We start from the raw sequence: 12,431 nt of genomic DNA, 5'->3' as shown, positions 1-12,431 counted from the left end.
GGCACAGATTATAATCCAAAACATTACTACTATCTCCCAATAAATCGTTCAAATCGGATCACTATAGCATATAGCTGACATACAAAGTGATCGCTCTAAGTCAAGTCTTTGTATGAAAATTGTTTTATTTGAGGGGGTAGCTTCGTTGCAGCCGCAGTTAATATTTTTTCTTGACTTTTTGTTATTTTTGTATTTTAAATATAGCTGCTGTAGTCAGTTAAAAACGGTATGTAATTATTAATGACAGTTAATTGTGATTTTGAACAGCGAGTGCTACGAGAACAAACAAAACGTATCTTTAGCAAAAAAATTAGATAATTACAGGATTTAGGTTTCGCATATATTTGCATTTAATTTATTTTCATCTTTGATGAGATTTCGAAAATAATAAACATGTAGAGATACTTAAAAAATTTTAAATATAATATAATAAGTTGAAGTTTGATTAGAAATACGAAAAGACTTTTTCGACTACCCAATATTGAACAAAAAAATTCGATGTTTAAATAATCGTTAATAATTATCAGAAAAAAATCTCAATTCATGCAAAAAATTATTTGCTTTTAATTTCTAATTTTTTATTTTTTTTTTTTTTTTGTATTTCGCAAACATGTGTAATGCCTTTGAGCTATTTTAGTTTTTACGGTCAATCGAAAATATTACAATGTCGTTGACACTCATCCTTATAAGCATGAAAGAGCGCTATGCATATGTGTACCCACATCTTAACACGTCGTTATATACATATTATATATATTTGCGTATGTAGTATATATGGTATGCACAAGTGAGTGCCTCAGATGTGTCACCGCGTTCAATGGCGAGATCTTGAGCTTTATGACGTGCCCCTCGAAAGAATTTTTCATTTCAATTTCAGCATTTTGGTTGCTAATGAGTACATATTATATTATGCATATGTAAACTTCATTTACATATAGTGTATATGTAAGTATATGTGTACATGACTGAACAAGTGTTTAAGCCATTGGCATGATCATTTCAGTTGTTGTAAATTATAAATTCATTTTAATAAGCACTCAATGAGAAATTGCTGCTATGATCGCATGCTATCTATAATACTTCTGTATATATTAACATATATGTATATAAGAACATACATAAGTATATGAAAATATATTTGTGTATATACATATACTTGCATTGCTCCATCGCATAGTCACGCAGCTCACGTAATACTTACACAACCAATACAATAAATTATTTCAATTACCAAAAACAAAAAAAATCATTAATTATTGAAGAAAAAAGTAAGCTTGATCTGCTACAAGTTTTATTGGAGTAAATTTGGCAAGGCAAAGCTATCAAGTACGAAACTTACTAGAGTTTAAGTTTAACGAAATATTTGTATATTATTTTCTTGTTATTGTTGTGTAATTCACAATAAAAATACCTTCAAGTCAGTTAATGCCAATAAAAATTAGATTTAGTGGCAAAGATATAATATTTTTAATTGATCAGCCAATTGAGGATGCGATGAGAGCACAAGTCTGTGGAATCCCAATGACAGTTTTTATGTAATTGAATAATTTTTGCTGTCATCTTACAGAAGTGTAGTTTGAAATTGAGGTATTTTTTTTATAAAAAATGCAAAATATATTACCGTGTTCAAAATGTAAGGTGAAATTTTTATTTCAAACCCCTCTGATGTTAGGAAGTCAGGTTTTTTATTTTCTAGGTTGATAGGACTGTCTATAAAATTTGCCGAGCGTCTGTTTGTCAAAAAATTTAATTATCTCCGAGTTATACGCGAGCAATGAGCTTGTACAAATTTAGTTTCTGGAGCGAATATTTACATATGTGCTAACAGATTGAAAATGCTAAGAAATCTTGCCATTGGTGATCAAAATGTGGCACAAAAATACGTTTATAAGTGGTACAAAGAGTTCAAATCGCATCGAGAACGCGTTAAAAAGGAATCGCGCTCTGGACGACTATAAATCTTAACCACGTCGAAAACATCTAAGTACTGGTGCTTGAAAATAGTCGACTGATGATTTGAGACCTCGCTGATAGTGTTGGAATATCTCTTTTGTGTCTCAGTAGCATCAAATCTCGATGAATTCCTTCATCACGATAATGCGCTATGCGACCTTTTTGACTACAACACGACTCATATCGTTCGGCAAACAACCCATTTGTCACACGAAGCTAAATCAGGCGAATACGGTGGTTGCGACACGATATTGGTTGAAAATTTGGCGAAAAACTCACGAAGAATCAATGCAGTGTGCGACCGTGCATTATAGTGGTGCAAAAACCCCGAATGGTCTGCCCATAATTCCGGCCTCTTCTTACGAAAAGTTTCGCGCATACGACGCATAACACTCAAATAGTATTCCGTGTTGGCATTTTGGCCGCTCGGAATGACTTGGGAGTGCACCACACCTCGATAATCGAAAAAAAACTGTCAACATAACCGTAATTTTTGATGTGTTTTTTTTTCAGCTTCGGCTCACCTTTCAATGATATTCGGCCGATTGATGGTCTGTTTCCGGGTCGTAAGCATAGATCCAAGACTCATCCCCAGCAATAATAATACGTTTCATTCATTCTGGTAGTCGGAAAGCATTGTCTCACAGACGTTAACGCGACGCTGTTTTTCGAAAAAATTGAGTGATTTTGGAACCAATCGTGCTTTTACTTTTCTAAGGCACAAATGTGCTCAAATGATTTTTCACTGATTCTTCGATATTCCAACGATGCCAGTAAGATCTCTGATTGTTAATAGTCGATTCTTAATCACAAATTCCTTAATTTTATTGACGTGTTGGTCATCAGCTGATGTTGGTGGCCGCCAAAGGCTCGTTCCTCTTTGAATAATTTGCACCATTCAAAAACACTTGCCCGCGGCCAACTATTATCACCAAAGACCCTTTCGTTTCGGTACCAGAAACTTGACTCTGCATACAAATTTAATGGAACTTCTTTGTTAACTAATTTCACACATCGTAAAAATCGTCGAATGTCCTTTATGTACTTCAGAAAGGCAGGAGTATACTCAACACTAATGATTATTTTGATTTGATATTTGACATACTACATATACATAGTAGATGTCACTGACAGTCATACCAGCCTAAAAAAAATGTTTCGATGAATGTGAATTAAAAAGTCTTACTATTTTTTGCCCAATTTTATTTGAATTTCATACACATCTGTTAATTGAAAGTCAATTTTATAAACTATTTGTCGCGTGTTCAGCTTATTCGAGAAAATTAGTATCAACATTCTTCACATGCGACATGTGATTAACACACCTTTGATAATATATCTAAAGTATCTAAAGTGTATATATGTATTAGGATGGGTTAAAAAACTAATAGAGAACTCAACTTTCTACCAAATCTATGAAATGCAATCTATTTTTAGTAGTTGGAAGCAAGATTCGAAATTTTCTATCTACAAATAATAAAAAAAAAATAGAAAACTGTAGAGGAGAGGACCCTCCCGTTACAATTAAGAGCTCATTGGAGCTCAAGGCTTGGAAAGACTTTCAAAGAGGTGCTCAAGGACCTATTTTTCAGAATGTCAGGAGAAAAAGAAAAACGTTTTCAACCCACTTTATTATATATTTATATCATATGATATCATATATTTCGATGTGAATATAAGGCTTTTAATTTGAGAATGTTAATGTGTGGAATTAGTGGTCTAGCCAATAATTTTTACTAAATCTAAAAATAACGGTTTATTACATCCAAACTACAAAAATAAAATCGAAGCAATTCGGAAATTCTGATTCGTTAATAAGACTATCTTAGCTTCTGGCAATTTTACGGTTAATTTTGTCGATCGATTTTAAAAACTCAAATCGGAAAATGGTTGTGACCATACCTCAGGAATAATATAAATAAATAAGATAACTCATATAAATGAGTTTTCGATTATTTTACTAAAAATGTATAAAAAATTTTAATTTACATATGTTCTTCTCTCGTCTAATTTCTAGGAAATACTCGCCGAATCTGAAGAACTTAAATCATCACATAAAGAGATTGAGGCGCTCTCAAAATCAATCGTCACATTCCTTGGGGAAGTTCACCAACCCACATCGCAGGCCCTACAGGCCAAAGTGGATAACTTAGTACAGCAGCAAACAAAGTGAGTACCAAAGCATTTTTTTCCTTTAATGAAATTTTTAAAACTTTGTAGCTTTAATCGACAGAACAATCTTTCTATCAGTTATAGCAAATGTTTTATTTAATAGTTTTCTATATAATTCCCGATCTTCGGTCGCCCAGAAGCTTCGCAATTAGTTCTGATGTCATAGACATAAAAAAATCTCCATTTGACTTATAAGTGAAACGCAACGTTGTCCATTTTCCCGCGTTATTTTTGAAAATTGTTATGCCAATTTTGTACATTTCCAATTCGAAATTATTTTAATGAAAGTTCTGAAACTTTGCAGCTTCAATCGACAGAACAATCATTCTATCAGTTATAACAAATATTGTTTTTAAGAATTTTCTATATAATTCCTGATCTTTGGTCGCCCAGGTGCTTCTCAAATAGTTCGAATGCCATAAAAGTAATCCTCATTTTGCTTAAATGTAAAATGCTACGTCGTCTACTTTCCGTCATACTTCTATGACTATGATTTTCTGAGAAATTTTAAATAAATCTAATTATTAAATTATTAAATAAATAAATTTTTATTTTAATTATCAACAAACGAAGTGAACGTCATGCAAATCTGAGCTTCACCCCACTAATCGTTTCATTGCTGGATACACCCACTATGTGGCCATTTGTGGGCGCGTCATAAAGTAACGAAAATTCGCACACCTAAGCGTATTTACTTATATGTATTTTATTTGCTGTAATACATCGGTATTGCGCACACTACCTACTTTTCCAAAACAAATGGTTGTGCGTCAATGCTTTAGGCCTTCCAACCTGTTGCAGAGTATTATGAGGCACATGCATATCGCGTTGTAAGCGACCAAACGTTTGCGGTATTTCCACTACTTTCATGCTCCAAAGATTTCACGCATTTATGTTGCATAACTACAGTTACGCTTGTAATCGCTACCGAAGTGTCTATAAGGAATGCATTTCATTTTTGAAAGAAATGTCACCGCTTTTCTTTATGGCAACACCTGATTATGTGCGCTATCCGATACTAACTGTTTTGTCGGTGGCGTTAGTGGCAACAAGGCCACAATTGCGGTTAGATCATCTCTATTTCTCTCTCTCTCTTTTCCACTCACTCACTCAACCGCTGTTGGTCTCAATTACAATTACATATTTTGTTTTGCGGTTTGGTTACCGATATGCCAGCCTGTCTGTGCGCCTTCAAGCGTTCACTGCAGGCTCTATTCAGAGCATTTATCGGGGTTTTCAAGGCGACGCACAAATTGAATTAATTGTACACATTTGCAGACAGATGCGGAGTGGAAATGAAATGAAGTGCTATTGTTTTTGCTATGCGATGATTAACATATTCTGAGTAACTTCCGGATAGCAGCTAGATTTATTAGGTTAATTGCGGAGACATAAGCAATGGCGAAGTGGCAGCGTTACTAGACTAATTTCCTAAGCAGACTGTGGTGTATAGTTCTGTTAGTATGCGGCCGCATTGCAGATTTGTCATACGCAGTTATGTTTTGAAGAAGAAACACTATCATCATACTTTTTTATACCTTGAACGGGTCTTATTAAGTTTACCACGAAGTTTGTAACACGCTGAAGAGAACGTAGGAACCCTAAAAGGTATATACATAAGTGATCAACAAAACGAGATGAAGTCATATCTGACTGAATAAACGCGAACTATTCCTCTAGTTTTATTCCTCCCTAAGAAGCTGCTTTTTTGTCGGAACCGCCGATATCAGACCGTGAAATGCATGGAAAACTTTTTTGTTTGACAAGATATGCTCAAAAAATTTAGCAGCGAGTATTGTCTAGACTAGTGCTACTAAATGCGAATAAATTGTTCCGATTGAACCCCTAAAGCATATCGCTGTCATACAAACTGGCCTAATGAAATCTACTTCTTGTATAGAAAACTTTTTAATTTCAAGAGATTTATTCACCAAATTTAGCACAGATTATTATCCAGGTCAGTGCTACAACCTCTGAATAAATCGTTTAGATCGAATCCCTGTATCATATAGCTGCCATACAAATTCACCAATTGCATCGAAGTCTCTGTATAGAGAGCATTGTTTATTTTAGTAGATATCTTGACGAAAATTGGCATAAATTATTGTTCAAATCAATGCTAGAATCTTGAAAGATTTGGTTTAGCTTAGACCACTATAGCGTACAGCTGTCATACAAACTAACCAATCAAAATTAAGTTCTTATATGGGAAACTTTTTTGTTTGACAAGATATCATCACAAAATTTAGCACGAATCATTCTCTATCATTATGCTATAACCTCTAAAGAAATTTAGATCCGACATATAGCTGTCATACAAACTGAACGATCAAAATCAAGTTCTTGTATGGAAGACTTTTATATTTGACAAGATATCTTCACCAAATTTGGTATGAGTTATTGACTAAAGCAGTGGTTTAAGCTCCAAAGAAATTGTTAAGATCAGACCACTACAACATATAGCTGTCATACAAACTGTTCGCTAAAAATCAACTAACTCGTATTGTTCGCTGTGAATTAAAGGCCAAGAAATCCAAAATTTGTTGTTGTACTATTCTCAAACTTATTCCCACGAAGTATGCAAAATTCTACGTCAACTTTTTACAAAAAAAAAAAAACAAAAATCAATTGTCATTTCCTACAACTCATATACCATATGCTAAAAGAAAATTGTGCCGCTAAGAGCAACTAATTATTTATCTTATTGTCAATTATTGTTTGTCAGCTCTTAACACAATTGAAATCACAGTTTTTTTTTGATACTTCACCTTTTTGCGAGCTTGATGGCGTTATCAAAAAGATAACAAAAAATAAAATAAAAAAATGTCAAAAATGCGGAGGCGAACGAAACGAACTGTCTACTTTTACAATTAGTAAAAATACTAGAATATATGTATACACATACATACATTTATGTACATATGCTTCTATTTGTACACTTGGGCTTTTATTTAATTGCCCACCTAGTGCTTGGGCGCTGTCAGTCATACAATCATTTGTGTTCTGATAACGATAATTCGATTTGTTTATTTTAATTTGATATCTCTGCTTTCTGTCATTGTCGCGGCTCGCCAACATTTCTCAGCGTAATTTAGTACATGTGAATGCGCCTTGTCAGCGTAATTTCAGTTACTACGTTGGGCTTATTTATTTATAGTAGTGACTGCGCTAAAAATGTGTGAAACAAATGATATGTCGTGTTTTCCGAAGCGCTTTGGGCGAGCGTGAAAATTTTCCAATCACGTGAAATTTCGCAAATCACAAGAACTCAAGTTATTCTTGTATTCTTTCGAGGCGTAAAGTAAACAATGGGAAAATCTGTGCTTTGGACGTTGTGAATATTTGCTGCGTGACGTCATGCATGGTGCGTCAAGAAAATAAAGCGAAATAAATAATGAAATTTATTTATAAGACAGCAACAACTTAATGTGTACAAAATGGTGCCGACGCTTGTCGCAACATTATTTGGCAACATACTGCGCTGCAACACTTTGTGCACGAAAGCTTTTTCACACGCCATGAATTTGCGTGCTCTTATGCGCACACAAGTGAAAAGCTGCTCGTTTCCGTTTCCTTTTCATATCGTTTTACGATAAAACGCTTTTGTTGCTACATTCTTCGCTTGCTGCGCGAAACTCACCACACCAGCAACATTGTTGCGTCGGTGTTGGTGTATTGTAGCTACAAAATAGCAACACTGCAAGCTTAAGAAAACAATGAAGGACGCTTATGCCCACGAAAATATTAATTTTGTGGCTTTCTGTGTTTTTGTTTTCAAATATATTTTTGTTTATTTTCTTGATGGCCAAAAAAGCAAACACAACAAACAAACAAATTGAAGGCATTAGTGTTATGTTGAAGTTTTCTTTTAAGAATTATTTGAGCTGCCTGTTGACAGCTGTAAAGTAATGGATTGCATTCTGTTTGTATGTGGCTTGTTGTTGTTTTTACTGGATATTTTTGTTTGAGAGCACTTTTAGACATTTAGTGTGGTTTTAATGGCAGACAAATTGCTTTCTATTTTTAGAGTAAAAAATTTGTATTACAATCGTGTGTGCGTTCATAATTCTCAATGTGCTCATATTTTTATTTTTTTTTTTGGGGTTTTAATTTTTTTGCTATTTTTTGTTACATTAGTGTTCGCATTCATAATTCTCAATGAGTTCATATTTTTATTTATTTAATTTTTTTGGGTTTTCATTTTTTTTATTTTAGTTTCTTATTAAGTTGTAACGATTTTTTTTAGTTTTAGGTTTGTTTTATTTGTCTTACTTTTTTATTTCTTTTATTTATGTTTTTTTTTCGATTTTTAATAGTTTTTTGTCTTCCGTTAAGTTTTTTTGTTTTCTTGTTTTTTTTTTTTCTCTTGGTTTTTGTTCTTGTTTTTCGTACAGTTGTTAGAAAAATGTATAACTTCGTTTTCCAGTTGTTGTGTTTTTAATATTTCAATATTTTCTACAAAAACATGGTTTTCTGGCATTTATTGAGTGATCTCACATTGCTACTACGTGTCTGCCACACGCAACACTGTCAAAATGCGTTTATCCCAAAATTTTTCTCAGAAACATTAATGAATGCTGTCATCTCTTCGGTTTCATAGCAATGTCAGTCGCTTCCGTTTATTTCATTCTAGCGCAATTTGTTTATTTTTTCAAGTTGAAATATTGACTCATTTTGTAAGTAGTTATATGGATGAATGTACGTGATAAATTTCCTATTAATTATTACTTAAATAAAGTAACGAAAATATATGTTTCCATGGCCAGCCTTTTGTGGTGTTAAGCTTCATATGTCTGCTTAAAGAAACTGAAAATTGTATAATTTATAAAACCACTGAATTGATTTTCTTTGCTATTCAAGTCTGTGCTTTCCATAATTTATCAAATTGAACCGGTTTTCAGGTACGAGTAATATCAATTTAAGTCTAATTTTGGTGCTATTAGACTTAGAATCAGAAGTGCACACAAGTAAAAATGGAAAAAGAAAAACTAAAATACCTTCTACAGTTGCATTGCTTATAGCATAAAAGGGTATACAAACACTATAAACAGAGTGATTCATTTCGAGGCTCCCTGCTGCATAGAAATTTCAAATTTAATGGGGAAGGTTTATTATCATTCAAAAGAACATTCTTTCATTTCTTTTCTTTATTTTTTGAAGATTATCTCTTTCAAATGTTGGCAGAGGGACGTCTCAGATGGTACATCCATTAAGTCCAGTTTTCGATGACTCGTCCGAGCATTTCGACTAGTTGAATGAGAAGCATGATCCTTTGCTCCAAGGCCTGAATCGAAGCTGGCTTGTCCGTATAGACCTTAAACTTTACATATCACCACAAAAAAAAGGCTAACGCGTGGTATTACTGGTGGCCAATCGACCAGCCCAAAACTTAAAATTATCTGTTCATCGAAATGTTCTCTCAGTAAATCCATTAATAAACGCTTATCATTTTTATTGAAGAAATATGAACCGATGATTAAACCGGCCGACAAACCATACCAAACCGTTGTCTTTTCTAGATAGAATTGCAGCTCTTGAATTTTTTCAGGTTGCTTTTCGTCCCAAATGCGGCAAGTTTGCTTGTTTACATACCCATTGAGCCGGAAATGGGGTTCATCGATGAACAAAATTTGGCTCGAAAACGTCGGGTCTTTCTGTAACTTTTTAAGAACCCATAGCGCGAAGCGATGTCGCTTGGCAAGGTCGAGCGGTCATATTAAACATTATTTGACTCTCGGATTTTCCCACGCTCTATGTAAAGTCTCTTATTTAATTTTAAAATTCCAAAACTTCAAAATTTGTGCTTAAAGAGTTAATGAGCTCGAAAATGTAACATAAAATTTTTTATACCAAAATTTCTCAATGAAACCCTATGAAACTTTATTTTGCTTTCTCCAGCTATTTTATACTTTTTTGCGATATTTACGTATGTACGTGTTATTGCATTTGTTGTGCACTAATTGAAATTTGATTAATCATACATTTTACTTAGAAATTCAAACCATAAGAAATTAACATTTATAACAGAGCTTATTTTTAGCATTTGCAGTACTTTGCTTATATGCACACCTCGATACATTTCCTTGAATCGGCAATTGTTTAAACAGGCGTTAAATAATTGATAAAACCGCAGGCATATAGTCTTGTTAAAATGTCGATCAATATCTGTAGCTATAATCGAGAGGTGTTTTCTGCCGCATGCCTACACGAAGTTAGTTCTGCATTCGAAGTGAGCGGTTCACCTTCGAACACGCTGCTCACATGTGCTGCAAAGGCATACAGACATACATACTCGTACGATAATGAAAATACAAAAATTCACTAAACGACAGACTATCTTATCAAAGCCGGGGATACCTATTGATATTTTAATGGCATTTGATTTGATACTCATTCAATAAATGATTTTGTATTTCCTATAAATAAAATATGGAGAGGTATGCGATTTTAGCGAAAAAAATGCCTGAGATAAAGAGGCAACAATGATTTGATGATTGATGAGTTGACACACTTTGCTGTTTTCTTGTTATATATGTGTCTGTATACATATGTAGTATGTAATGCTTATGCAATTTATAGACTAAAAGTCAAATCAATTAGCACGCATACTTGTATTTATAATCTAATGACAGATTGTATAACTAGTTCGCGATTGGTGACATGCATAATTGAAAAAATTATGAGACGTAAGAGAAAATGCTAAAAATATTATAAAGCATATTTTTGTGAACTGAAGACTTTAGCAAAGGTCATCTTGCCGGTTCTTACTGTCTAATAGGTATTCATGCAGTAAGCCATAAGATATTGTTAGACATTAGTAGGTAACTTTTATGGAAGAGGGTGAGGTGGAAACATTCAGACACTTTCTTCTCCATTGTTCAGCCTTTGCAAGACTCGAGGCTGAAACAGCTCGGCAGTCTTAGATTCGGTGAACCAGAAGACATAAACGCAACTGACATTAGCCATCTCAACAAAGTTGAGATAGGTTCAAAGTATTTTGACGATTTGAAAGGGTCTAATGAGTCCATGAGATCCCTATTACGTTCGACCTCTTAACCAAATCCAACCCAACTAGAGATAGTTTCAAGCATCATATAACGATTATATTATTTTCAATCGATTATCGATAACACATATCTTAAGTGATGGAGTAAATACGAAATTTTTTTAAAAATACTTTTATGTGGATCATGAAAAAGTATTTATAATATAGCACGAACATTTTTCTTTGGCTTCACAAAAGTTCATCCATTTATCTCCAGTAGTTCATGAGAAAATAATTTAACAATTTTTATCGTGCTCTAAATTTCAAACTTCAATAACTTTACAAAAAAAATAATTTTGACGAAATATTTATATCACGGGGTATGCGTCTGGTCTCCTTCCTAATGAACTGCTAATTTTCAAAATCGGAGATTTTTCGAAATTTTCATGGACCACTTTACGTGGTTTGACCCAATGGTAAAACTGGTATAAAATCTGTAAAGCAAAACTTTGTCGCATTGAAGATAGCGGTTATACCACTTTAATGAGGTATCCGAATACTCTCTTGTATGAATTCAGCTCAATAACTTTATTGTGAGCGAAAAAGTAGCAAATCGAAGATTCCTCTAGATTTTTGGTTAGTTAGCGCCGAAACCCAACATGACCTAACCTAGAGATCCCCACCTCACGCTAAGAAAATTCGTTTTATAGCATTTTTATGCGATTTCAAATCACCGTTGTTAACCAAACAGAAAAAAGCGCGAAGTATATTAAATTGCCATTAAAACGTTATTCAAGGTTGATTTTCTACGCTTCATTGTTTGCAAAACGTAAAGTCTGGCGTCATTTGCTATTTATTACCAAAAACGCACACACAATTTTCATGAATTCAAGCTAATAAAGTGCAAGAATTTCGGCAATTACCGAAGATTGCAAGTGCGACATATGTGAGCACAAAACTTGGAAAAAAACATGACATGATATTTTAAATAAAAATGCGCACAAAAATTATGTCATCCAAGACGAGTTAAGTGCTAAAACAAAAGTAAGTAAATGCAAATATAATTACTGTATAAGCAAACAATGAAAAATTAATAATAATAATAACAAAATAAAAAATAATAAAGAAAATAAATTAAATAAAAAAATATACAAAAATAAATATATAAAAAAAATGAAAAAAATTAAGAAAAAATTTAGGAAATAAAAAAGTAAAAAATAATGAAGAAAGTATAAAAAAATATAAATAAATATATGGAAATTTAAAAATAATAAATAAATTAAAAAATAGTAAAAAAATTAAGAAAAATTAAGAAAATAAA

General features: G+C 33.1%; 1 protein-coding gene across 1 annotated transcript in view; it reads left to right on the top strand.

Annotated features, from left to right (window-relative positions):
* Positions 1–12,431, top strand: part of LOC126752965 (muscle-specific protein 300 kDa) — a 204,152-nt gene that overhangs the window by 110,096 nt on the left and 81,625 nt on the right. Inside the window, 1 exon segment of the mRNA XM_050464018.1 lies at positions 3,971–4,122. Coding sequence (XP_050319975.1) covers positions 3,971–4,122 — 152 coding nt within the window.

This window comes from Bactrocera neohumeralis, chromosome 3 (genome assembly GCF_024586455.1).
Source record: "Bactrocera neohumeralis isolate Rockhampton chromosome 3, APGP_CSIRO_Bneo_wtdbg2-racon-allhic-juicebox.fasta_v2, whole genome shotgun sequence".
NCBI lineage: Eukaryota > Metazoa > Arthropoda > Insecta > Diptera > Tephritidae > Bactrocera > Bactrocera neohumeralis.
The sequence above is the reverse complement of the archived record's forward strand: the minus strand, read 5'-3'. Positions and strand labels throughout refer to the sequence as shown.